Source organism: Bicyclus anynana, chromosome 6 (assembly GCF_947172395.1).
Source record: "Bicyclus anynana chromosome 6, ilBicAnyn1.1, whole genome shotgun sequence".
NCBI classification, from domain to species: Eukaryota; Metazoa; Arthropoda; class Insecta; order Lepidoptera; family Nymphalidae; genus Bicyclus; species Bicyclus anynana.
Genome location: NC_069088.1, coordinates 3,338,074 through 3,364,202, shown reverse-complemented (window position 1 = coordinate 3,364,202; position 26,129 = coordinate 3,338,074). Strand labels below are relative to the sequence as shown.

Genomic DNA, 26,129 nt, shown 5'->3' with positions numbered 1-26,129 from the left:
ACCGCGCATACCACTGCGCCACGGAGGCCGTCAATACTTTTTCTCAAAACTCAAAGGTTTCTTGAAGAAAACAATGAAAGCAAAATACAAGAGCGCTATTAAAACAGTTAGTAGATTTGTGCTGGTGAAATAATAAGCAAACCCTACTTGAACGCCGGAAGTATTCAAAGAGGAACAATTTGTCAACGCCCTTCAGGCTTTCAAGGTAGCGAAGGTGCCGTGTTACACGCGCTTTAACCCTAGCAGTTAACTTGACATTTTGTTACTTACTACACTATGAATAACGATAAGGCTCTGGACGTTGTGTACACGCTTATCGTAGTATTAAGAATTTGTCGGTGATATGAGCAAAATTTATGTGGCCGTTCAGTTGCCAAAAGCTAGTATACATTTTCTGGACATTTTGCTACATGCTATACCTATTATAGACGCTTACCTACCTATAAAATGAATATAATTCTAAATACCCCAAATTGAAAATTTTGACTCTGTATGAAATAAACACGTAACTGACTTATTAACGTCCAGCGGTACTACCAATGTTGCGTTGTTCAAAAGATAGTTGGTTTTTGTATAGAGCATTTTTGATTTTGTAAATGACGGGGGTTTGCGCTTGACTATACATGATGAATCATGATTGATAAATCAAGTCTAAGATGGGACACAATTGCCTAGCTCTAATATTTTTTAACATTATCGTCTAAAATATAAGTTTCCATAAACTAAATATAAAAGAGCGTACGTAAAAAATCCTGAATCGCCATATTTAAAGTACATAGCAAAACTTACATTATTATGTATTAGTATACAAGCTCCTTAAATAAAAAAACATGGTGTTGTTACTATACGGCTGAGTAACACCATTTTTAAGTGTACGGCATCTATTTTACGTATGCTGCATCCGTAGTAGATCATTTTCTCAGTTTATATTAATAGATAACTAGTATCTGTTTACGTAATCGGAAAGAAAGCAGTAAGCTCCTTCCTAAACTAAGAGCTAAAGATAAAAGCAGTATACAGCGAACAATATCCATTTACCAAGGCAACAGAACACCTAGGGAAGTTTTAATAAAGACCGCTTTAAGGACGGCTACAAATTTGACGATTGGCCTACTTACTTGAGTAATCTCGTTCCCGTAAACCAAAAACCGACGCTAATCTCTGCTAAGCTAAATACTACTTTGCGGTGTTACGTCAGGGTCTGTTTTTGTTGAGCGCAAAATGGTGGACAGGAATAAAATATCAGGTAAGGTTATCTTTGCCTTAATTAAGAAAATGTGGTTTTATTTAAAGTATAGGTATTATTATTTCTGATCACGAGAGCGTGTTATCAAAGCGTTGTTTTGCTTTGGAATTTTTAACCTTTTTTCATTACTTTTTCGTCGTTAAAGCGGTAAATACTGGGTCACCAATTATATGCTTCATTAATTAATTAACTAGTGTAAGCTCGCTTAGCTACCTCATCATTTACTTACGTCTTTGATCTGGTATTTGTCTTTACATTTGTTCGTCAAATACGCTTGACTTGATAAACAATTTGATAGTTTACGGGGTCCTTTAATCTGAATTAACGTTCTCCAACGAAATGTACTTCCAATTCATGGTAGGCATTTGATGCGATGCGTCCGATATGTAAGTTGCGGATATGTGGACGCCTACCATTATAGAAACGCTTGACATCTTGCCACTACATCGAAAGATAAAGGATTTTGCAGAATAGATTGATAATACTATCAAGTATTTTTTTTTCATAATAAAAGATGACATTCGTTTGTTTCACTTTACGAAATTATTTGTATTTCTGAACTCCGTTTTACAAGATCATAAAAAATACGACTTTATGACACCTAGCGGTTAGTCACTAAGATAATAATAGTATGTGATTTGACAAAAATACAAAATAAATAACAACACAAGCGAAATACTCGAAAAAACGTTATCTTGGTAATTTTGTATGAAAATTGCCACTTAGCCAATTTTAGGCGGTCCGAAGTCCACCGGGCTAGCTGGTGAGTGGTGAATTATAAATATGAAATCAGCTCAAAATATAACCTCAGGATCACTATTATAGAGCTTTCGACTTGTCCCCTGAGAAGCTGAGGCCTTTGATAAATAATTTACAAATACCGTCATAATAAATTTGATATATAAACGTAATTTAGAAGAGTAGAGTAGCATTTTTCTATTATTATTTAACCAACCACAGTTTGATGTTATTATGTCCAAAATTAATAAAATGGATCTTGTAGTCCTGTGAGATGTTTAAAATAAAAAGTAAGTAAATAAATAACCACATCTATATTAATAATTTCGTCAAGGGGTATGGTAGACTCGATCGAAACTTTACCTAAATAATAATAAGCCTCTATTATAGAGCCTAGACTCAGCAAACTGCTCCAATACGGTTTGGTGGGCCACTAACTATGTTACTAATGACCAGGACCGTGGGCTAAAAATATATAAGCACGAACTTAATGTATTTCCTTAATAAATAAACTTGCTCTCCAAGGCACAGGGGTGTGACTAACCACCAACCACCTTCAATTTCTTAACCCGAAAATTTCACTGAAATTTTCTTCATCATCATCATCATATCAGCCGATGGACGTCCACTGCAGGACATAGGCCTTTTGTAGGGACTTCCAAACATCACGATACTGAGCCGCCTGCATCCAGCGAATCCCTGCGACTCGCTTGATGTCGTCAGTCCACCTGGTGGGGGGTCGGCCAATACTGCGCTTACTAGTGCGGGGTCGCCATTCCAGCACTTTGGGACCCCAACGTCCGTCGGTTCTTCGAACTATGTGCCCCGCCCATTGCCACTTCAGCTTTGCAACTCGTTGAGCTATGTCGAAATTTTCTTAGAAATAAGAAAAGATCAGTAGAGTTTCCATGACTTGACCCCGGATCTGAACCTAGGATCTTACAATCCGAAGCCACATAGGCTCTATAGTGTATGCTGGATCAAAAAGGCAGTTCAGTTCAATCTTAGTAATTGGCAGTTGTATACTATACTCGTTACGTTCCCAGCAATAAGCTCGGCCAACTTTTTCGTAGCGACCCGCAACCGTCCCCAACGATGTGTCCCCGTTGACACATCAAATATGTAACGTCCACTTATATCACAAACGTGACTTTGAAATATTAATAGCCTCTCTCCGCATTGTGCATACTAAAGAACGATTTAGCTGAAGAAACAACTTGTTTGCACTATATTCCCTCGGTTAGTTACTGGGAACTATCGTTTGGGGGACGTTTTCGTTATACTAAATGCCTACTGATGTTGAGTGAGATATTATTTCCTTTGAGGTTTTATGCTATACTAGCTGACGCCTCGCGGTTTCACTCGCGTGGTTCCCGTTCCCTTAAAAGTATGGGGATAATATATAGCCTATACAGCCCTCCTCGATAAAATATGGGCTATCTAACACTGAAAGAACTTTTCAAATCGGACGGAAGCAAATAAACAAACAAACTCTTCAGGTTTATATTTTAGTATAGAGTATAGATTTCTAGTATTAGTATAACGTTTTGGAAATACAGCAATACAATGTACTTACCCGGACAAGCTTTAGCGCATAAAGCTCTACCACGGTATTATTATTATACAAGCGGTTTCACCCGCATAGTACCCGTTCCCGTGAGATATGGGTATAAAATATAGCATATGAAACTCGCGAATAACTTGGCTTTATAGTGGTAAGAAAATTTTCAAAATCGATTCAGTAGATTCAGAAATTGCTCCATACAATACCACAAACTTTACCTGTTTAAAATATAAGTATATTATAGATTATATTGTTCTCAAATTCCTCAGTGCTTGACGAGGTCTTCGAACAGTGCGTGTTGCCCGTGATGACATACGGATCCGAAACTTGGTCGCTAATTATGGGCCTTATTAGAAGGCTCAAAGTCACTAAGCGGGCGATGGAGCGAGCTACGCTTGGAGTTTCTCTGCGTGATTGAATCGGGAATGAGGAGATCCGCAGACGAATCAAAGTCACTGCACAGCGAGTCGCGGAGCTGAAGTAGCAATGGGCAGACCACATAATTCGAAGGGCCGATGGACGTTGGGGTCCCAAGTTAGTCGACCCCTCACTAGGTGAACCGAAGACATCAAGTGGTTTTGCGGGAGCCGCTAGATGCTGGCGGCTCGAGACCGATGTTCTTGGAAGTCCATGAAAGAGGCCTATGTCCAGCAATGAACGTCCATCGGCTGATAATGATGATGATGATGATGATATTGTTCTCTGTAACTTGATTGGTTTATAAAGTAACAGATAATACCTGGTTATAATATTACGCCGTAGTCTACATTGGATAAACCAATTTGGCATTCACTCGGGACGCTTATGAATATCAAATGTGCACTTGAGCGATTTATAAATTATGTACACTCACTGGCAGATTGTGACGGAACCGTGATTTTGGACGGATGTGGTTACAAGATAAAGGGGACAGGAAATTGGTGTTTTCATTTTTTAATAATAGTTATTAAAAAGTTGAACTTTACGGCCTCCGTGGCGCAGTGGTATGGGCATTGGACTTACAAGACGGAGGTCCTGGGTTCGATCTCCGGATGGACCGATTGAGGGTTTTTTAATTGGTCCAGGTCTGGCTGGAGGGAGGCTTTGGCCGTGGTTAGTTACCACCCTACCGACAAAGACGTACCGCCAAGTGATTTAGCGTTCCGGTACGACGTCGGGTAGAAACTAAAAGGGATATGGATTTCATTCCCCTCCTAACAACTTAGCCCGATTCCATTTTAGATTGCATCATCACATATCATCAGGTAAGGTTGTAGTCAAGGGCTAACTTGTAAAGAATAAAATAAAAAAATGAACTTACAAAAAACGTAGACTAATTCTAAGAACTAAATATTTTACCATAAGTACCACAAAAACTTCAGTTTTTAAATAACAAAGTAACAGAACTATAAAACTGTTAGCTATAGATAAATAAAAAAAAACTATAAAGAAAATACTGCATTTGTATTCAACTACTGTTTTTATCAGGTTTTTATATTCTGCTCATCATCTCTTTGACGTGAAACTTAGACCGCTACGAGCTTACTGTTTAGTTTTGAATAAGTCTAATGACTTACAAGACATTAAAAAAACTGTAACTGTAGGAACTGTTGTTAAAATATAGACAAAATAATCATAATCATTCATTGTCGTTAATCTTTAGCGAACGGTTAATTGCGATTTCACCTGATTATAGATATATGAGTAGGCGCTGACTAGGATGGCAGTGTATCGAAATTATTATTTTGAATAAAAGAAGAAAGAAAAGATGAAAGAAAAAGTTGTGCCTCAAGCTAAAAAAAACTAATTCCCGTGAGAATTTTAATGGTCCAAGTTGTTGGGTTTCTATAGATAAGGTTAAAATTTTAGACTAAGGTAAAAGATAAATTATAAACACGTAGACGGAGCTCTCTCAAATAAAAGTGTCTAAAATAATATCAGCTCCGGGTCAAATTCATTTTAAGAATATATATGAAATATACGTACGATCCGTGTGGTGTTGATTTTCGTAACTGAAAAAACCACATAAAATACAAAAAGAATGTCTGAAAAACAAAAATATTTACGATAGGTAGGTACATCTTGAATAAATAGATCACTGGCTTGGCGCCTCCTTCAAAGTGATCAAATAAAATAGGTAGAAAATATTTGGTATAATGATTTATTTATTTTGCTATCATCCGCGAAAATTCGGCGAACCCATGCGACAACGTCACCCAGGTCCGACAAAATACTCTCTACGTACGTTTCACCCCGAAACCGGAGCATCCTCAGGAGATGTTGACTCTACAACGTGCAATTGCAATTGCACGTTGTAGAGTATTTTGTCGGACCTGGGTGACGTTGTCGCATGGGTTCGCCGAATTTTCGCGGATGATAGCAAAATAAATAAATCATTATATAATCATGATGAACTTCCGCAAAGTAACGCCTGCTTCTATCCAATTTGGTATAATGTTATTTTCCCTTTATAATTTCTTGGGTACATTAATGTGTGAAGTCGGTAGTTACGTATACTCGTACGTACGAATTTCCGCGCACTTTGCACTAGTATTACATCCTGTTTTAATATAAATAAAATGCAGAATTTAATAAGGACATAAAGTTCATCCATTGGTTTTTGTGTCGCAGTCTCTAAGCAGGTTGTCATTAGTTTTTTGACATCAAAGTTAATGTCGTAACCATTGATCGTACTCGTAAGTATTGTCATAATTTCAGCCAATCAAAAGTCTCTATGGACTCAACGCCGATCAACTACCATAAGTTCCTTCACTCTATGACATCGATGTCGTACCCACTTCTTACAGTATTTACGACTCGAAACAGTGTTTACTTACGAGGGGAAGAGGCATATTGGTCGAATTTGAAATAAAATTTGGTTAAAAAGTATATTTCAAAATTAAATCACAGATGTCGTTATTATCTATAGATGCGAATATTGGAATACGCTCCCGATAATTTAAATTCAAAAATTCTGTCTATATTCATAAGTCTAAGACTAAATCGGTATTCTAACGTTATAACGAAGAATGATGCCATCGGGAGAATAATAATTTAAGTAAACGAGCAAAAAAGATATAAGATTTTTTCTTCCTTTCCCTTTGAGAACGAACGATTGTGCTTGCCTTTATTGACCTTTTCTTTATTTAGAACTCAACCTGTTTTCGGATAATTCAATAAAAATATTTTTGGCAAAGGAAATAATGGAAGAAAATGACTAACAATACGGTTGCTTTTCGTTCAAATTACATGTATTTAAATGTTTTGTAAGAACGGCTGAAATGATTGATGGAATTTACCTACCAATATCTCTGGAAAAGTTCAAACGCTAGTATATTTTGTATGACAATTTACAATACAGTAGATAAGACGATCACGCTTAAAACGATTTCTCGCATAATATGTCATTTTACACCAGTCCCTACAACTTGAGACATGTTTTCATACGTTTCCTAACGCTTAATACGGTTCGTCATCCCGTTTATTTCGCCTACATGTCAGAAGCGTGTAATTCCGATTGCGACAAATAAATTACAACAGATAGATAAACCAAGTAGCAGGACAAGACTAATACATGATATCATAAGTAACTGAAAGACCCTGACAGCAAACGACCCTATGATGCGATACTGAAAATTTTGAAGACGCACTGCAAAAGTAAAATTTAATTGAAAATTTCGTAATCGCTAATGCATCAAAATCTTTTTTATCATACCAGAATAAGTGATCTATCTCCACTATCTTCCAACCATATCCCGTGCAAGACGCATTTTATGTTGGGTCCCTGCGAAATCGTATTAAACGGGTTCTACTGTTTACTTATAATATAATATAATTCATACAATGGACGTTGATATAAAATGCCGCAGTGAGAATGTATCTGATAAATTAAATTAGCAGCAATATGTACTGGTTTTATCTTACCAAGCGTTTACTGGTAAATGATCACGTAGCAATGACGGATTATGATGAATTTATATAATATTGGGTATTACTCCTGCTCAATCGATCTTGATTGATGATGCTTTAGTAAATAACCGCTAGTTACCCGATGCTGAGGTCTTATTTATATAAATTGGGGTTATTCATCATTTAAGAAGGGCAGCTCGAACAACGGATTGGTTTTGCGGTTTCGCCCATTTACGGGGCGACCTAAATATTTTATTTTAACTCAACAGGGTTGTTGATGTTGCGATGAAATATCACTTTACAACTCTGGACTGCTAATGAGATTTTTTTTTATACAAGAGACCATTATGGACCAAGAGTCTGCTAAAGCCAGACGTATGTGCTATTTTATATTCGTATACGGTTAAAGCATTTAATATAGCGTTATTTTTTACCTAGAATACATAATAAAGTATGATAAGAAAATAAGAATAGAACAAGAATTGAAAATTCTGAAAACCGTTATTATTAAAAAAAAATCTTAAAATGTCGACAATTTTTCAGTTAATACTGTATATTTTTGAAGATAATGAAAGTTATCCCAAGAAAAAAGGTTGACTCATATATGAAGGCTTATATTTGTTTCGTTTCAGGTTCCCCTAACACGAGCTTCTTGCTAATAAAAAAGAAAATATTCTTTTAAAAACATATCATCCAGGCCACACCATCCTAATCCCTGTATCGCACGGTGCAATATATTTCAATATTATTTATTCACAAATTTCACGAAGGTACGCCACGATCATTGGCGTCAGTTTATCTCGATGTGACAGCATTACATTCAGAGTTGCACAAAGAACTTCCCCCGAGTTAGAAGGCCATAAGCCGGCTCAGTTATGAAATATTTATGAGTGGAAACGTTTTCATTTCCAAAGTATGGAGCCTTATGCGAATTTCAAAGGTAACTTTTGAAGGAAATAAACGACTGCGGATAATTATTATGTTCTAAGCGTACTTTGATGTGAAATACTTAATACTGCGCACAAATTTTGCTTAAATTAGATTTTTTTAAAGGCAAAGGCAAAAACCAGTCAAGTGCGAGTCAGGCTAGTCAGTGTAGCGTTCAGTTGTAAGTCATCAATGAATTAGTCCTGATAGCCTAGTGCCCAGTGGGTATGACCTAACCTCTGATTCTGGAGGGTGTCGGTTCGAATCTAGTCCGGGGCATGAACCTCAAACTTTTCTGTTGTGTGCGTTTTAAGAAATTAAATATAACATGATACCTGAGAATTTTCTCAATTCTCTGCGCCTGAGGTCTTCCAATTGGGCCAGCGTGGTGGAATATTAGCCTAACCCCTCTCATTCTGAGAGGAGACTTGAGCTCAGCAGTGAGCGGAATATGGGTTGATAAAGATGAATGACGAATGAATTACAATAATGCTTTTTGGTGTGGTCGACTTCCTGAATTTCAGTTACTACTTAGCTGCGATAGTCCTTTTTTAATTTTTAAAAATACTATTACTGTGATTTTTGTCACGTAGCAGAGAGGTTGGGAGACATGTGACTTTAAAAAAATAGCACTTAACTCCTAAACCTTAATTATTTCAATAACAGATAAAATGGTGTTAACACATTTTCATCTCCTTTTAGCGTGTAGGGAAGGTACCCGAAAAAAACTTTTGTATTCACTATACGACTTTGTCGGCTTGCTTAATACACACTAGACTCGTGTTTAACCACAGCTGTTACTAAGTGACTGAGCTATATCGTAGACTGATGGATTCATGGACAAATGTAAAAACATGGTGAATCTATACTAATATTATAAAGCTGAAGAGTCTGTTTGTTTGTTTGATTGATTGAACGCACTAATCTCAGGAGCTACTGGTCCGATTTGAAAAATTCTTTCAGTGTTAGATAGCCCTTTTATCGCAGCTATATCGATAATACATAGCCTATATTATGCCCGTATTCCTACGGGAACGGAAACCACGCAAATAAAACCGCGCGGCGTCAGCTAGTATATTATAAGGTTTCTTTGTCGACTTTGTGGAACTCAAAGTAGCACAAATATAGGCTATTTGAAAACAATCTATTAATTTTACATCAGCAAGTTACTCATAGTTTACAAAAAAATGCCATACTTTTTTACGCTTGATACATTTTGTGATTGTATTACGGAAGATTCGATTTATTTAAGTTGCCATTTCGCTTAAGGATATTGAACAATAACTATTGTTTGTTTTAACTCGGGAGAAACGCTTTCAAAGATCTCTTGAGTTTCTTTGTCCGTCCAGATTTTCTAACAAGGCTTTCGTTTCATTTCGAATTTATCTCAGGATGTATTGGGTTTGACTCAAAGAAAATATATAAGGTTACCTTGGCGAATGCCATTTACCCTCCATCTTTTATTAGTTTTATGAGTTTTATTAAGAAATATTAATAAAAGGAGAACATTGTTCTATTTTGCACGGCAGTAGCTGTTTTATACCAAAGTTTATTTTCATTATTTAAATAAAAATTTGCCTAAGTATCATATTTTTAGTAAAAGCCCGGAATTGAGTTGAGTTTGTGGTATTACACTCCTGTAACATATTAAACTATCAGTATATTATGAATTAGTGGTCCTTAAATATCACACAGTCTAATATGTGGCTGTACCCACCGTAACGTTTACGTGCAGCGTGGTGGGTAAGCACTAAAACACCTCTACCATAAGGAGGCCCTGCCGGCCAATTCACTAACTTTGATTTGTGCTATCTATCTAATACAATCAATATCAGATCACTAACGACCGCAATTTTCGTATTCCGTAAAGACTAATAAAAATCATAATGTAAATTGGGCAATGTCATCTACCTACTCTATGATATAAAAGAATGGTTTTCATTAGGCACCGGATGACATTTTTGATCTATAATCTCAATTTTCATTAGTTAGCATTAAGTAAATAGTAAATACGAAATTACGTGACTTAGAATTACTAAAAATTCGTTCGTTATCAACCCATATTCGGCTCACGGCTGAGCTCGAGTCTCCTCTCAGAATGAGAGGGGTTAGGCCAATAGTCTACCACGCTGGCCCAATGCGGATTGGCAGACTTGACACACAGAATTAAGAAAATTCTCTGTTATGCAGATTTCCTCACCATGTTTTCCTTCACCGTTTGTGACACGTGATATTAAATTTCTTAAAATGCACACATGCATGCAATGCACAATGCACAAATGTAAGTTGGAGGTGCATACCCCGGACCGGATTCGAACCCACATTCTCCGGAATCGGAGACAGAGGTCATATCCACTGGGCTATCATGACTCTACAAACAATAACTAGTTGGTAAATTTCGTATATGTCCACTAACATACATCAAAGTTAGTGAATTTACCTGCTGTTCAAAGCAATGATATATTAAAATATTGTTTGCAGTTACGACGGTCGGGACAAAGGGCCAGATGCACACTGGGCGGACGCGTCGCTCGCGGGCCGCGCGCGCTGGCACGCCGCGCCGCACTCCTCGCTGCGGATACGGGACGTTGTCCCGAGCGACCGCGCGCTGTATCGTTGCCGTGTCGACTTCAAAGTGTCACCTACAAGGAACTACAAGTTCATGCTTCATGTTATAGGTAAGACAAGATATAGTTTTCATTTATTAGAGCGATTTCAGACTAGCGCGTCGCAAAGTATGCGCTTACACGCGCGCTATATTACGCGCTTCAAAAAACTGGACTCGCGTAAACGGGCATTTCGGCGTGTTCGCTCAAACCGGTGGTATCGTGTCGGTATCAACATGGATACCGACACGATACCGGCTTATACGAGCTTAGGAGCGCATCAACACTCGTACGAGTTGAGCGTGTACCTAAAGACGCGCCTATACGCGCCTACATGCGCTTCCAAAAACGAGCTCATACGCGCGTATAAAACGCTAGTCTGAAACCGCTTTTAACATTATCTTAAATTAACATGACTAAAGTAGAAATGATGTTCTATTTTATTTTCTTCAGTTTCAAACTTTATACGCACACAAAGCGATTTTTAACCAAACAATACAGAAGCAAACAATACAGGTTGTTGTACTTTTCCGAAATAGCTCTTTTATAATGAACCCTTATAATATATTCGAAGTCACATTTGTAAATATACTGACCACATAACCACCGTCTAACTGGACGCGACAGTAGTGCTAAGGCGCTGTGGAGTATGGCGATCATTAAGTGGGCAAAAAAGGAGTATGGCACAATTTTAAAATAAACGTTTTTTCATTCTTTCTTTTTCTAATGGTAGTTTTCACAAAAAAATTGCCTATACTTTTCATTTATATCAAGTAGGCTAAATTGCCTTAATTTAAAATGAATTCTATTCCTATCCGTGAACACTCCTTTCTACGAACTGACTTTAACTTAAAGTACATGTTTCACTCTATCAGAGAGTTGTTTATTGAATCAAGTAGTTCTTCTGAACTTGGGCCGTCAAAGTTTATCAAAGAAGCGAGCAGAGCACGTCCAGGCCCAAATATGGTCCAGCATTTGTTAGAAATGGAGCTCTATTTGAAATTTTGTTCAATTCCTTTGGAGTTCTATTTTGAAAGTATTTTAAATTAAAGCTTTAGTTATCTTTAGTTTTTTTATGTTCTGTCATCTGAATTAAATATTGAAAATACGGAAAGATACATTCTTAGACATTCATTCTTAGTAATAACGGAGCAGGACCGGGTATTTAAAACATTTAAAATAAACATAAACAATATTAAATTAACATATCTATATGTCTGGCAATCAAAAGCAAATCACACTAATAATATACAGGCGAAAGTTTGTGTGTAAATGTGTGTGTGTAAGTGTGTATGTTTGTTCCTTTGTGCTACTGAAGCTTTCATTCCAAATTTCCGCCAAATCGGCGGAAATTTGGAATGGAAACAAATTTTACTCTGGATTAATACATTTCATTACTGAAAAATCCATGGTTTTGTTAAAATCCCACGGGATCTATAATTTCACGAGGATGAAGTCGCAAAGTCCGCTAGTAAACAAATATGTTTACTTCAAACTCACTTCTAAGATTATGCATAATTTCATATTTAGTAGCGTAACTGAAATTAAAAGGAATTTTAAAGGATCTTGGGGTAATATTTATTAGCAAGTCTACTATTTGTAAGTTGTATATTTCATCTGTGAATTATTTTGCAAATTAATTGATTACTATTAAGGATTTTTGTAAAAGTTTCTACTCCTGCCTACCTCCAGTCTCTACTGTTTCTACTCCTATCGACCTACATGGGGCGGTGTCAAAAATACCGCTCTATTTCATCCCATCCCATACCAAAGAGAGAACATTATTTAAGACTTCTTCGTTATTGGCCGCGAATTCATCATGAGATATCTCGTGGCGCACGCCTAGACCTACTGATAGATAGGAAATATGACTATGCACTTCGGTTACTTATATCGAGAGTCTGTGATGACCAGTGGGCCTATCTTGCAACCAAAACACGTATTTCATGAAGAGAAATAGCCAAAGGTAATAGCAATAGCAGAACCAGAAATATAACTATTATCATTGCGTTGGGAATAAAGAGACGAGACTGAGACTACTCCGCCGCCATTGGTTGACATTTAGTCTATTTCTTTTCAGGAGGTATGTCGTTGATTACATACACTATACTATATTACATTACATTATTTATAAAGTTTTATGCTGAAAGTTTGTTAGCTCTCATGCTCCTATTATAAGATTGGAAGATGTCATAATTTTTTGCCGATTCTATATAAGTCGAATCAGGTATAATATGATGATGATTATGGATCACGTTTTCTTGCCTTTATACGATTTTTCTAGTTTTAGGTTAAAGAGTTTAGGAAGTTCTTTACGATAATTAAAGGCTAAAAATAAAAGGCACGTAAAATCCTCATAATTTAACTGTAACGGGGCGTAATCTTAATCCCCTACTTATCGCTGTCCTCGAACAAGAATCCGAGATGTTCAACTTGATAAATAACCTTTTAGTTAAAAACGAATCAATCACTCGCTGAAGAGCTGACGACAAAATGGGGAACATTTTCCTCTGGACTCTTGAATCACTGTTCCATTAGTTTTTTGTGTGAAAAGTTCTTTATACGGCGACAGGACCCGTGTCACCATACATTTTACATGTACATGTATCTGCTCGTAACTGCTTCCTTATTGTATTTTGTAGCACTTGCTACATGTATTTTTTATATCAATTTGATAGGAATGATTTTTTAATATATTATTTTAGTACTAAAATAATATGCCTTAACAGAGACAAGTCTTAATTGAACGATGAACGACAAGTCTTAATTGAACGATAATTGAACGATTTTAATCATTATCGTCATTATCAACTCATATTCGGCTCGCTGCTGAACTTCAGTCTCCACTCAGAATGAGGGGTTAGTCTAATAGTCCACCACGCTGGGCCAATGCGGATTAGTAGACTTCACACATGCAGAGAATCAAGAAAATTCTCTGGTATGCAGGTGCAGGTTTCCTCACGATGCTTATCCTTTACCGTTTGAGATACGTAATATTTACTTTCTTAGAAGATCTTAATAAAATGTTGTATAAGGTTAACGAAATATATCGATCAACATGAAAAGAAAATAATTTCCGTATTCATTCCGGGAATCACAATTTATGAAAATAATTGTTTTTTGTGCTTCAATATTCTTGTTAAATCACCTAATTTTTTTAATTTTATATCATGTCACTTGCCTTCTACTCCTTATTATAGAATCAAAGCTACAATTATCCGCCAACTTTAATATGTCGCGAGTATATTAAAATGGGCGGATTATTGTGCCTCTGAGTATATATAAAATATAATTAAACATTATACAACAGGTACTAAAATATACACTGAAAAGGATAAGATCAGCAGATAGTTACTACTATGAAAATTGTGTTTGGATTAACAAGTACGGGGTACTAAATGATTTAAAACAGTTTCAAACAAAACGAGGAGACAATGCACAATTATTCATTCCCCCTCCCAGCAAATGCATAGCGTACCTCCATTTAATATTTATTGGCGACAATTTCATATTCCCATCTCGATGCAGAGCTGCAAGGCTTCTTAAATATGCAGCACAAATTCCTGTTTATTGAAGCGGAATATAAAGCACCTGGCGAAAACATTGTTACAGGCAATGAATGAGGTTCCAAACGAAATGATATTTTACGGAATATATTTCAAAGAGTGCGCAAGCTCAGACCAATCATAGAAGGACCTGTATCGCACTCACAGTCACGAACAAAATTGTCTGTCATTTTCTGAGGAAAACGAGCTTAGATTTTGTGTATATCTTATACTAAACTAGAAGTTATTGCCCGTTTTTTACACAATCCAATTACACAAAAAGGTATTTTTACGGAGCTCTTTAACCGACGAACACGATTACAACTATTTAACGTCGATTCTATAGAGACTGTTTTTATAATCGCATTAGATCATTGATCATATACTTTGACAGAAAAGTAAGGTCTAGCGAGGCAGGTCCTATACAATAATTGGTCTGAGTGCGCAAGAGTTACTTGAACAATTATTTTACAATCGCACTGTAACTATTTTACAGAATTAATTTCAGAGAGTGTGTACAGGAGCTATTTGAAATTGTATCACCGTCACTATTTTATTATTACACTGCAAGACACAGCGAGGGTCTTCATCCCTATGTCATGGATATCCCTAGACGTTTTATTTGTTTTGATATACCTTAATGATCTAGTATCGGCCGTAGAAATTTGTGATGTAACCTTGTATAACTGTCGTCATCCGTGTAGAATTCGATTTGTTTTCTTGTTTGAACAAACAAACAAAGGGGAAACTTTTCTCTTTTCAACTGCAGTTGTCTTCTAAATTGGTGGTAGTCTCTACAAAAAGTCAAACTTGACGATTTAATAGATGATAACTAAGCTTACTTGATTTGTTTTTTTTCTTATTTGTCTCTTAGCCTCATATATGTGTAATTGAATGTATGTATAGCAGATTCTAAAAGAATGCCAATACAATTCAAAAATTTCAATTGAATTGATATAATCCATGGACTGAAGTGGTTTAAATATATACATTGAATAGCGAACCTTTTTTCGCACATTTTAGATAGTAAAGCACAAAACAATAAAAAATATTAGTGTTACAAAGGATATATTTCGTAGTTACCAAGGGGCCGTAATGTACATTTATAAAATCACGTCGGGGTTAGGTTCTAAAGCTTTCAACCGCTTTGTCAAAGTAGGGCATTAATATTAAGTAAAGGGGTCTTTTGATGAAATCTGAGATAGAACGACCGTAGTCTAGACCGGCTCTTGAAGTTACAATCTAATACTGGTTGACAAAAGTAAAGGTTTTAGTCGTGTATTTTAAGGTTATAGTTATACTTTTTTCGAAAACCGGCTTGGCTTTTGATGTGTGTTTTAACTAAAGGAACGTGAGCACAATATACATTGTTAAATTGTTTAGAGTTATACATGGGAAGGGAGTTTGGTGTGTAGACTGTAGATCCACCAGTCAGCTCCAAAGCTAGTAGGCAGGCTTATTATTGTTATTTTTTTGGTTATCGGGATTAAAAATTTCTTAGTTGTAAGAAAAGCTCGGTACTTCTTTCAAGAGGGAGGTTAAATTCCCACCTCGGGTGAAATTAGGATTTAATAAATTGGCTCAGGTCTGCTCTGGTGTTAGACATCGGTCGTGGCTAGAGAGAGACTAATATTTTAGCATTCCATGATATCGCGGCACGGGTGCCGGGTCTATCGCGTGGCAGAGAGAAAAACTCCGAGCAGAGTCCTGGACTTGTGACCAATGAGCGTAGGGTTAAGGAATTCCTTGACACTCGATGAACACTCCCTTTCTCCGCTCGTGTTGTAATCTTACGTGCAAAGACATACATTACGATTTAGCATTTCGGTATGATGCCGCGTATTAAACAATCAGAGATATGGATAGAAGGAACATGTATTTCTTTCAATTAAGTCCGCTTCCATATTAAACTGCATCAGGCGAAATCTAAGTCAAGGGCTAACTTTAACTTTAATCCAAAAAAATTGCCAACCTTGGACCTCGTACTGAGAAGCCATAAGCAATCTGAACCTACAAGGTAATCACTACTAACTCGATAATTACTAGCTCGAAGGCTTTACTTTTTCGCTCGAGGAACGCGTACGCTTGTGTGAAGGGGCCATAAGCGTTTAAATTGCGTTGAATTGAACAGATTTATTACCGTCGAGATGCGGAGCCGTAATTTACATATTTTCACGTGATTGCAAGCAATCGTGTAGCCGTGTGTGTTGCTGATTTATTGGGATTATTCGGGAAGCTGTGTCAAATATGATCTGTCAACGTAGGTATCCATTTGCAACGTGTTCCAATTTTCTTAAATTTATTTTCTCTTCCCCCTTTTATATTATTACCCCCTTAATTCCCTCTTCTCTTGAACATCAAAAAATTAATTAATTGAAATATCGTCGTTAAAAAACGTGATATTGATATTACAAAGTTGGTTTTGTTTACGCTGCGTTGCATGGACAATCTCATAATTAAAAACCCCGGTTTAAATATTTCAGAAAATATACAATATAATATAAATTTTAAATCTACCATGCTAATTAAACTTTCTTTGCATTATATTAACTGATCTTATATATAAGTAGTTAGTTTTATTTATATTCCTGGTCTTGATTTTTGTATAGGTAACTTGTATGTAATTTTTCACAGAATATTGATATTAATTTGCAATTAAGGCCACAGATATAATACTCTGTAGTAAACTTCGATTTGTATTTCTTCACCTGCGTACTTCCCGTGGGAAAACGGGAGTAAGATATATCTTATGATACTTACAAATAAAGTGACTTCCTTTTGGTAAAAGAATTATAAAAATCGGATCAGTAGATCCAGAGATTACCTCCTACAACCTCACAAACTTTACCTCTTTATAATATTAGCATAAACGAGTACATTAAGTTCTACAATGACATCAATTTGAACCGTGCATCTTATTACGCAGGCTCATATAAAATACGTCATTATTTTCCATGAAACTAACAGAGAGTTTTAAGTTTCCCCGGGGCAATAAAACCCCTATTAAGCTTGCTTTTATCTCCAACAATAATAGAACATTTTATTGTCTATCCCTTTTTATTGCTGATGGCATATAAACACTTGGCCACTGTCTGCGTTTGGGATTTATAAAATAAATGGTGGTGTGACGACATTAGAATTTTGATGATGGGGCAAACAGGATTTGAAACGGAATTGTTTATTCTTTTGAAATATTCCAAATACATTGTACTCTAACTCATAGAAAGGACACGGTTTTTGTAGTAAATACGGCTGTTGCATTGGTAGGTAGATATGATGATTTTTGCGGTCGGGTTTTGAGTCGTTATTTAAAAAGCTGTCAGAATAATTATGTCGTTTGCTAGTTGTCACCACATATGTTCTATTTTAAGCCCTTTATTGTTTTCATACCTGTAATTAAAGGTAATTACTACAATATTTTTGTAATCGTCACTTTATATATATTATGTAAATATATATAACTCAAAGGTGACTGACTGACATAGTGATCTATCAATGCACAGCCCAAACCACTACACGGATCGGGCTGAAATTTGCCACGCAGGTAGATATTATGACGTAAACATCCGTTAAGAAAGGATTTTGATCAATTCTATCCCCAAGGGGATAAAATAAGGGATGAAAGTTTGTATGAAACTTTGTCAATTTTAAAACGATCGGGCTGAACCTTTGCATGCATAAAGCTACTATGACGTAGGTATCCTCTAAGAAAGGATTTTGATAGATTCCACCAAAGATTGGAGCTAATAAAATGAAGACGTTCGTTTAAATTGGATTTTGATAAATTCAACCCTCAAAAAGAATAAAATAAGGGATGATGGGGGATCTCCTTTGTGCTGCGGCTACTGAAGCGATTTTGCTGAAATTTGGAATAAAAGTAGATTTTACATTGGATTAATACATAGGCAACTTTTCATAACTTAAAAATCCATGGTTTCCGCGGGATTTGTGAAAAACTAAATTCCACGCGAAAAAAGTCGCAGGCGTCCGCTAGTTTAATAAATAAAGCTCCTCTTCTCTATAATTAAATTAAGTAAGTAAGTTATAAAAAAATAAATTGTAAAGTAAATATGAACAATGAAGCAACATTCAATCCGAATGAACGACGTAAATAACCCACCAGTTTGATTACTGCCGTACATGCATTAAAATAGCACCAATTGTACCTATTAATAACATAATATTATTCAATACATTCAGTATTGAATAATAAAATAGTATGATGCATTAAAATAATGGAACGCATATGAAAAATACATCATATTTGACACGGCACAGTTTCCGAGCCACTCCAATAAATCGAACGGCAGATACGATTGCCTCCAATCACGTGAAAATATGTAAATTACCATTTATTTAAAGCCTTTCTGTCTTTTCTGCATAAATCAGTACAATTGGGTCCTATTTAAACGGGCAAGTATTTAATTTGGAATGTTTAAAATAACAGAAGACAGATAAACAGATAAATATTTGTTAATAAAATAAATATATTTATATCTCAAAGATATTTAATAGTTCCTAGGAAGTAGTAACAGGTTTGATTTTAAATGAGGATTCATCTGTAGCCACTGTAGTTAAAAATATAAACTGAATTCCTATTGACCGTAAGAAATAAAGGTTTAACGTTTTCTAAGAGACTAAGGACGACCGCGTGTTCGATTGCCTTCTTAATCTCCTTAACCCGGCCCTGTCACAAAATCCACTCGTAGCAAAGATGTCGTGATGATACCTTTCGCTAAAACAGTAAGTTTGTTTGCAATTGTAGATTAACGTGTTTGTACTCGTATTAGAGTCGCTTTGGGAGGTAGCAACTGTTTCTGACCCACTTGTCCGACATCTAAAACATCGTTTATTTATTTTATTTTAGAAAATTAGTAATTCTTATGCCAACATATCGCCTCTACCTTTGAAATTACCAATATATAAACACGAAAGAATGTATGGATGTTTGTTACTCTATAACGCCGCTACTACTGAAGCAATTCGGCTATAATTTGGAATGGAAATAGATTTTACTCTGGATTAACGCAGATGCAACTTTTCATTCCGGAAAAATCCATGGTTCCCGCGGGAATTGTAAAAAAACCGAATTTCGCGCGGACGTAGTCGTAAAGTAATAAACGTTAAAATTAAGTAAATCTAACGTTCTATGTACAAGTCTATGTAGTTTAGGCATCGCAAGCTCTGTTGTTGTATCATCTACGTGCCAGCGTACAAGTCACCTGTACCAGATGCTCGCCAAATTAATGACCGGAAGTTCGCTCGGAGCTCGGCCAAAATTGCGGTTTCAATACGAGCTCTTTGCCAATACTGACGTCTAATAATTTTCAATGAGCATCCTTCTAACGGATCAATTGAGGATAAATGTATTTTTAGAAGGACTATTATTAGCTGGGCAATATAAAAGACGTCACTTGTAAAATATTCATAATAACTCATTCCCTCCAAAACTCAAGAGAAATGTAATATCTCTGTAGCCTATTGAGTAAATGTGAGAGTGGGAGTAGTTAAAGCCTTATGTATAGACCTCGGCAAGTAAGCTTTGTAAGTTGAGCTTGTACCACCGTCACCTTTTTTTGTTATTCTTACAACCTAGGGATCTTTAAGATGAGCGTGAATAGGCATTTTATAGGCAAGCGTGTTTTTTTTTTTTTTTTTTATTCCTTACAAGTTAGCCCTTGACTACAATCTCACCTGATGGTAAGTGTGATGATGCAGTCTAAGATGGAAGCGGGCTAACTTGTTAGGACGAGGATGAAAATCTACACTCCTTTCGCTTTCTACACGACATCGTACCGGAACGCTAAATCGCTTGGCGGTACGTCTTTGTCGGTAGGGTGGTAACTAGCCACGGCCGAAGCCTCCCACCTGCTAGACCTGGACCAATTAAGAAAACCTCAATCGGCCCAGCCGGGGATCGAACCCAGGACCTCCGTCATTAAGTTTCACCTTAGGGCACATCTACACTTACCATCAGGTGAGATCGTGGTCAAGCGCAAGCTTATTTCTAATAAAAAAGTAAAGCACGATTGTTACAAGCCAATTGCTCCGTGGTTGCCCAGTACATTGTAAAGATGACAAATAATAATAAATATTCAATAACCCGATTCAGTATGCAATTATTTTCATACATGGCGTTCGTATGATACTATGGTTACTTGCTGTATGTTGCTAATACCCGAAAATGTATTATTACAAACGATATTCTAAACTAAAGATATGTCACTAGCACGTCAAAATTGGATGATTGTTTTAATTTCATGTAGTCGCATTATAAACAACGAAAGAAAACAAATAATAAATATATTTTGTCTACAATGTCAATACATAAATATTAATTAAAGTAAACACTAAATTGTGCATGTGTGCGCTTAGTGAAGTAGCTAAATCCGGATCACTTTTTGCGGTGATTTTGTAGGCACGTAACATATCTAAAAGTATAAAATCTTCGGTCACTACGTTTTATTCATCATACAGGCCGTGTACTATACCTATAGTATTACTGGCAAGTTGGCAACCACACCCAAATCATGGTAATTTGGTTTATGCTTGATAAAGATTCGACGAACGCCTCTGATGTGAAGGGGCTGTTAGACAGAATTGCTCCAACACGAATTATCCACTTTAGATAATTATGTTTTGAAATATTATATAAGCGCTCGTGTAATTTGCAACCGAACCCATTATACGCAACCCAAGCGAGATGTGGGCCAAAAATTCACAGCACCCACCCCCTGATATCCCAAATGAGCGTAATTACAAACTTCTGAATGTAATTCGACCAATTTTGTTTAACCCTGTTCTTAATTAAAAACAACAAAATAAAGCTGCGACTACACCAAGCGCAATTTAAATATTATTATACTTAATTAACTTTTGTTTTTTTCCTTTGACGTTAATTCTGTTTACTGCGATTCATTGGTACGGTTCATGTAATGACTTCACAAGATTTATTTAATAATAAGAGCTTCAACAACTCCATAGGCTCAGGCGTTATTGTACGCTTGTTCAATACAGTCTTATGTTTGATTCCCGTCTGTTGAACCACTGTTAACTGTTCACGACTAATTGGAAGAGAATGAAATTGGTAATCTTCTACATATATAAAAGAAAGTCGTGTTAATTACACTATTTATAACTCAAAAACGTCTCGACTGATTTGGCTGAAAATTGGTGAAGAGGTAGCTTAGAACCAGAAAATGGAAATACTCAGGGTATTGGTAGGATATGGTAGGGGCAATGTTTTACGCGGATGAAGTCGCGGGCGTCCGCTAGTAATATAATAAGGCAAATATCCTTTAAAAAAATATGCAGTTTAGTGTAATATTTACAGACGAGTCATAACTTTAAAACCCTAGTGATGTAAAGTTACAAGCCTACCTTCACACATCCTCACATAAAGGACAAGACACAAAAAGCGTCGACGCGTCTGGCGCTATAAAGGTTTTGTCACCTATTATATTTGAGCAAAAGCGCTTCGCTTCCTCGTTTCTAAGGCTTCCCTCTTCCCTGCCACTTACAATTTGTATTCCTATAAGGCAGTAATGAATAAAGGTCTTCTTCATGAGCGTTTCGTTATGGCATTGTCAATTTCTATAACGCTGTAATATGATTTCACTTGATAATTTTTCTATTTTCATATGTATCTGCAATGTTGTAAGAAAACCTAGTATATATATTTTTTTTAATTACGATTACAGTGGTATTTACTAAGCATAATAGAGTAAATAGATTTTTTGTTTGAACAAATTCTTGGTTGAATACATTTCAATTTCCATCAATGTTTTCTTGAGGTTACTTTTCATTATTTACGAGTTTAATATTAGTAATCATGTAAAAGAATTAATGAATTACGATTTCATTTATAATAGAAGTACAAAACTCAACAGGCTTATGCGGCTCCTTGAATTTAGTGAATAGCTGTGATAATAGGTTTATGACCTGAAAAACTAGTTAAAATGTATGTTGGAATTTCTAAGAGAATTTCTGCTGCATTACGACATAAAGCAACGAAGCCCGGAGAATAAATAGCAAAATGATTGATATAGGTAGCAGTAATAAAGTCCAAATTGGCCGGATGCCAGCGATGTATGTGGCCATTCAGCGAGCCAAATATTTTATGGAGGTATCCATTCGCTTTTATGCGAGAATGTACCTAAAGTTTCCACTTTTGGATGTATAGAAGTTTCATACTTTTATAACGAAAAATTTATTTAGAAGTTCAACTGCAACTTTAACATAAAAGTTCGAGCTTTTTTGTGAAATATCTTGAAAGGAACAGCATTCCAAACCAGTAGTCGAGTCAAACGGAACTTTGATGATTCAAAAAAGCTCATGAAATCTAGTTTGAAATTATTCTACTCTCTTTATCTTTGCGATTACAGAATTTAAAAGTTAGTTTATTTTAACAATCATTGTGAATATGTGTGTATAAAGTCTGCTTTATTAGTGTTTTGTTACCTTTATATCTACCGATCTAATTATGAGTTAAAATTAAGTATATGATTAGAAATAAGGGTTACTGTTACAAATATTGAGATAAATACAACCATTTTATGAGAACTATGCTATTTATATAGCCATATCTGACACCGCGCGATTTCACCCGCGTGGCTCCCGTTCCAGTAAGAATTCGGGGATAATATATAGCCTATAGCCTTCTATAAATGGGCTATCTAACACTGAAAGAATTTTTCAAATCGGACTAGTAGTTCCTGAGATTAGCGCGTTCAACCAAATAAAGAAACAAACTCTCCAACTTTATAATATTTTTATTATAAAGTTGGAGATTTGGATTTATTGATCCTACTTATATTATAAACGCAAAAGTTTGTATGGATGTTTGTTTGGATGTTTTTACTCGTTAATGCCGCAACTATTGAACCGATTTGGCTGAAAATTAGAATAGAAATAGATTTTACTCTGGATTGACGCGTAGGACTTTTCATCCTGAAAAAATCCATGGTCCCGAGGGATTTGTGAAAAACTAAATTTCAGGCGGGCGAAGTTGTGTTTGCATAAAGTTTAAATTTTTTTGGGATATATTTGTGTATGATATAAAAATATATCATACACAATTATATCCCAATATGTCCTAATATATCCCAAACAAAGATAGAAAGTTGTTTTTCGTTTCTAACCTATTTATCGCTAAGCCGATGCTCCAAAACTTGGCACAGATATGGATTCCATGCTGTAAATGGACATAGTTGCAGTTGTACACAATGTTCCCGTGGGATTTGAAAAAAGAACGAAACGCGGGCATTTGCAAGGTGAAATAAACAAATGCTAGTAATACGAAAGCTTGGTGTGCGATAACACTGTATTATGTACTACTCGGATGTATTTTAATTTGCCTCATGGAGGCCTTTCTAGTTTCCCGGTGCGAGCACAACGCGAAATTTCAGCGGAATGTTTCATTAATATCTCGGTGTAATGCAGCCGATGGAAATTATTTTTTTGTGTCGATGTGTTTTTTTTTTTTTAATTTTTTACAAGTTAACCCTTGATTACAATCTCACCTGATGGTAAGATATGATGCAATTTAAGATGAAAGCGGACTACTTGTTAGGAGGCGGATGAAAATCCACACCCTTTTCGGTTTCTACACGACATCGTATCGGAACTCTAAATCGCTTGGCGGTACGTCTTTGTCGGTAGGTAACTGACTACGGCTGAAGCCTCCCACCAGCCAGACCTGGACCAATTAAGAAAACCTCAATTGGCCCGGGGATCGAACCCAGGACCTGCGTCTTGTAAATCCACCGCAAATACCACTGCGCCCAATGCGGGTTAAGCCACACTAGCCCAATCCAGATTGACAGACCACCCACGTAGATAATTAAGAAAAAAATTACAGGAATGCAGGTTTCCTCACTATGTTTTCCTTGATAGAAAAGTACGTTTCCTTTCGTCTATATTTGATACTACCGGATACCCGCGACTTTTTCGGCGTGGAAATTAATGTAAACTTTCAACCCCTATTCCACCCCTCCTTATTTTATTTTCGCAATAAAAAGTATCCTATAACCTTCTCCGTATTATGGTCTTAAACCTTGCCAAGTTTCATTTGAATTAATTCAGTAGTTTCAGCGTGATACCCGAATAACAAAAAAATACGGATCGACAGAGAGACAAAAGATCGCAAAAAAAAATTTTTAGCGTCAGTAACGATTATATAATGGCCCCCAACAAAAATTTTTCAAATATCTTCAATGTACAAAATGTACAGAATTCGTATTATAAGTATATATTCTAGATGGCGTTGGCGTCCGTTATACCACGGTAACGTTTGGTGTTACAAATTTAATAAGTAAATTCTCATATTGCGAATAAATGTATAGAATTCGACCAGTTTTATTATAAGTATAGATATAGATTAGCTAAGTGTTAACAAAACCTTGAAATCAAAATAAAGGGGACCTTACAACCTTGCATCATGTAGGTACTTACAGCTTAAGAGAGGGCGTGCAAGAAATTAAAAAAAAAATAAAGAGTGGAACATTGAATGGCCCGAATCGAACAATGGCCTCACTCCACGGAGTGTGTGTGAATTTTACGAACCCCTTTTACATTAATGAGGATCCCACTTCCATGTTCAGTGATTTCGCATATAAAAGGACATGTTTTGTGTGTGAAGTGCTATCACGAATAAGGTAGGGTGCGGAGTTTTGTGTTGTGTGATAAAAATATAAGTGTTTGTCAACAATAATTATCTTTTGGGTTTTTGAGAGCCGTGATTGCCTAGTTTATATGACGTCTGCCTTCATTTCGAGGGCGTAGGTTATAAAGCCGAATATGTGTTGTTTAAGATGATGATGATGATTCGGCTCACTATTAAGCACGATTTGGCGACGGAGGTTATGGGTTCAATCCCCAGCATGGCTTGAGGTCTTCTTATTTGGTCCAGGTCTGGCTGGTGGGAGGCTTCGGCCGTGGCTAGTTACCACCCTACCGACAAAGACGTACCGCCAAGCGATTTTGCGTTCCGGTACGATGTCGTGTAGAAACCGTAAGGAGTGTGGATTTTATCCTTCTCCTAACAAGTTAGCCCACTTCCATTTTAGATTGCATCATCACTTACCATCAGGTGAGATTGTAGTCAAGGGCTAAAACTTGTAGAGAATAAAAAAAACGAGTCTCCTTTCAGAATGAGAGGGGTTAGGCCAATAGTCCACTACGCTGGCCCAATGCGATTCAGCATATTTTACACACGTAAAAAATTAAGAAATTCTTAGGTATGGTAAGTTATTTCACGATGATTTTCTTGAGCGTTTGAGACACGTGATATTTAATTTCTAAAAATGCACATAACTGAAAAGTTAGAAGTGCATGCCCCGGACTTGATTCGATCCTTCGCCCTCCGAATCGAAGGCTTAGGTACGTTAGTATTACCTTTATCTTCTGGTAGCCCTTCTTCTCTAGACCCTTAGCCAAGTAAGTCAAGTGACTTGGGAGTTGGTGACTCGGTACATGATTTTCCATTATGTTGATGAAATTATAAAAAAAAAAATGTATACTAATATTATAAAGCTGAAGAGTGTGTTTGTTTATCTGAACACGCTAACATCAAATTGTTATCTAAGATTTATGATTTTGTACATGTAGTACAAAAT

At 36.2% G+C, this 26,129-nt stretch overlaps 1 protein-coding gene across 1 annotated transcript in view; it reads left to right on the top strand.

The window, feature by feature from the left end:
* LOC112053346 (hemicentin-1-like) overlaps nt 1-26,129 on the top strand; it is a 248,203-nt gene that overhangs the window by 160,997 nt on the left and 61,077 nt on the right. The window contains exon 4 of the mRNA XM_052881914.1: nt 10,845-11,041. Coding sequence (XP_052737874.1) covers nt 10,845-11,041 — 197 coding nt within the window. The remainder of the gene's footprint in view (nt 1-10,844; nt 11,042-26,129) is intronic.